At 39.2% G+C, this 2102-nt stretch overlaps 1 protein-coding gene across 1 annotated transcript in view; it reads right to left on the bottom strand.

The window, feature by feature from the left end:
- Positions 1 to 749, bottom strand: part of LOC110441131 (outer dense fiber protein 3-like) — a gene marked incomplete at its 5' end in the record, with an annotated part of 8553 nt that extends 7804 nt beyond the window's left edge. Inside the window, one exon of the mRNA XM_021484229.1 lies at positions 645 to 749. Within this exon, the coding sequence (XP_021339904.1) occupies positions 645 to 749 (105 nt within the window). The remainder of the gene's footprint in view (positions 1 to 644) is intronic.
- Positions 750 to 2102: the final 1353 nt, after the last annotated feature.

Raw genomic sequence — 2102 nt, 5'->3', positions numbered from 1 at the left:
TAGGTACATCAATATGACAGTGTAGTAGACAGTCCCCACTGATGTGTATAGGTACATCTATATCACAGTGTAGTAGACAGTCCCCACTGATGTGTATAGGTACATCTATATCAGTGTAGTAGACAGTCCCCACTGATGTGTATATGAACATAAAGGCTGCGACAAACTGAGTTCCATTGTTTTGTAAGTAAACGTGATTGTACATGGTGTCGATGATGTCGTTTGGTTATGATACATACAAATGTATAACCAAACGACATTATCGGAGAATCGTGTATTTGGTTGCTAACCGATTGGTATCAATTGTTCACCCAGGGTGATACGAAAGGTCAACCACCCAACAGGAACTCTAAGATTGTCTTCAGGTTCACGATTGTGCGAATAAGGATCGATAAACATAGGATATCTTTTTCTTAATTTGTAAGGCGCTACCTCTACGTGCACTTCCGGTGTAAGTTTCTACATCTGTATGAATTTCCACTATAAGGTTGTGCGTCAGTCGTTTCTTATGGAAATCTTTTGTTGTGCCCTCTTACGTTGGAAAATGTTCGCAGTGTAAACTCTCTCGACCACACGTATTAACTGCCAGATCCCTTGTCTTTACCCCGAGGTTACCTTTAATACATTTTCAAATTCGTACTCACTGAACTGTCTTGAGCCGAATGAGAAAGATGGTGCCCCTTTTTTGGTCTGGTCTGTCTCCTTGGTTCCGACCGTCGTCGGGAGGTTGTATTTGGCGGGACCAGGACCTGCAGATACCAAAAACGTAGTCACAGTGAATATAAACACAGGCATTTAGTTGTAGTCAAGCTTTACTACCCAGCTCACTCCCGGGCAATATCATGACACCGTTCTTGTTTTCAAACTCAGTTTCTTGTTCTGGAGATAAGTTGATAAATATTTTACACGTAGTAAACGATTTGGAATAATTTTGGAGAGAGTTAAATATTTGTACCATTTCCACTTGGCTCTTTGGCCGTTAAGTTGGTTTATGCAATTTACATGGAAGTTGGTTTGAGCACAGACTCCGTGCTTGAATATAAGAACGTCTTACAATCAGGATCTACCGTAGCCTACAGATAATGTTCTATAACAGCGTGTACCTGAAAATAATCCCATTTAATTTCAGTAACAGTAATAACACTGCTATGTTGTTATTTGATCACGACAATGTTCTTGATGCAAAAACAACGTATAGCAGCTGTCTACATTGTATATTGCTGACTATATTTCACTGTAGAGGTTGCCAGTTGTGTATTGCTGACTATGTTTCACTGTAGTGGTTGCCAGTTGTGTATTGCTGACTATGTTTAACTGTAGTGGTTGCCAGTCGTGTATTGCTGACTATGTTTCAGTGTAGAGGTTGCCAGTTGTGTATTGCTGACTATATTTAACTGTAGTGGATGCCAGTTGTGTATTGCTGACAATGTCTCACTGTAGTGGTGGCCAGTTGTGTATTGCTGACTATATTTAACTGTAGTGGTTGCCAGTTGTGTATTGCTGACAATGTCTCACTGTAGTGGTTGCCAGTTGTGTATTGCTGACTATATTTCACTGTAGCGCTTGCCAGTTGTGTATTGCTGACTATATTTCACTGTGGCGGTTGCCAGTTGTGTATTGCTTAATATATTTCACTGTAGTGGTTGCCAGTTGAATACCAACTTTATGATAAAGAATGTTGAAGGATATCAGCATTTTTCTCGCATAATCTTTACAATTTACTGGTATCACATTGAAAACACAAACTTATTAAATCATCAAAAAAAAGTAAAGTGCATCCTAGGTTTGACTTGTTTTACCAGACGAGAGAAAGTCTAACTGTGCTCGTTAGTGCTACATATTCTAGTGGAATGGTTTGTAGAAGTTTGGGGGTTTAAAAATACTTATTTACATGTAATATAAATAGACGAAACAGTGCTCTTACTGTGTACCTCATTTTCAAATATCATTTTGGACAAGAAGAATTATGGAAAACTCCCAAAATAAAGCCAGAGAACGTATATGTTAACTAAGTATATCCTCTATGTGAGGACAGTGTAGGGGACGGTGGGCAGGTTCTCTACAGAAAAACAGAATATGTCCTCTATGTGACGACAGTGTAG

The sequence above is a fragment of the Mizuhopecten yessoensis genome, unplaced genomic scaffold (genome assembly GCF_002113885.1).
Source record: "Mizuhopecten yessoensis strain PY_sf001 unplaced genomic scaffold, ASM211388v2 scaffold715559, whole genome shotgun sequence".
Taxonomy (NCBI): Eukaryota; Metazoa; Mollusca; class Bivalvia; order Pectinida; family Pectinidae; genus Mizuhopecten; species Mizuhopecten yessoensis.
Note: the sequence above shows the minus strand (reverse complement) of the source record. Positions and strands in the feature narration are given on the sequence as shown.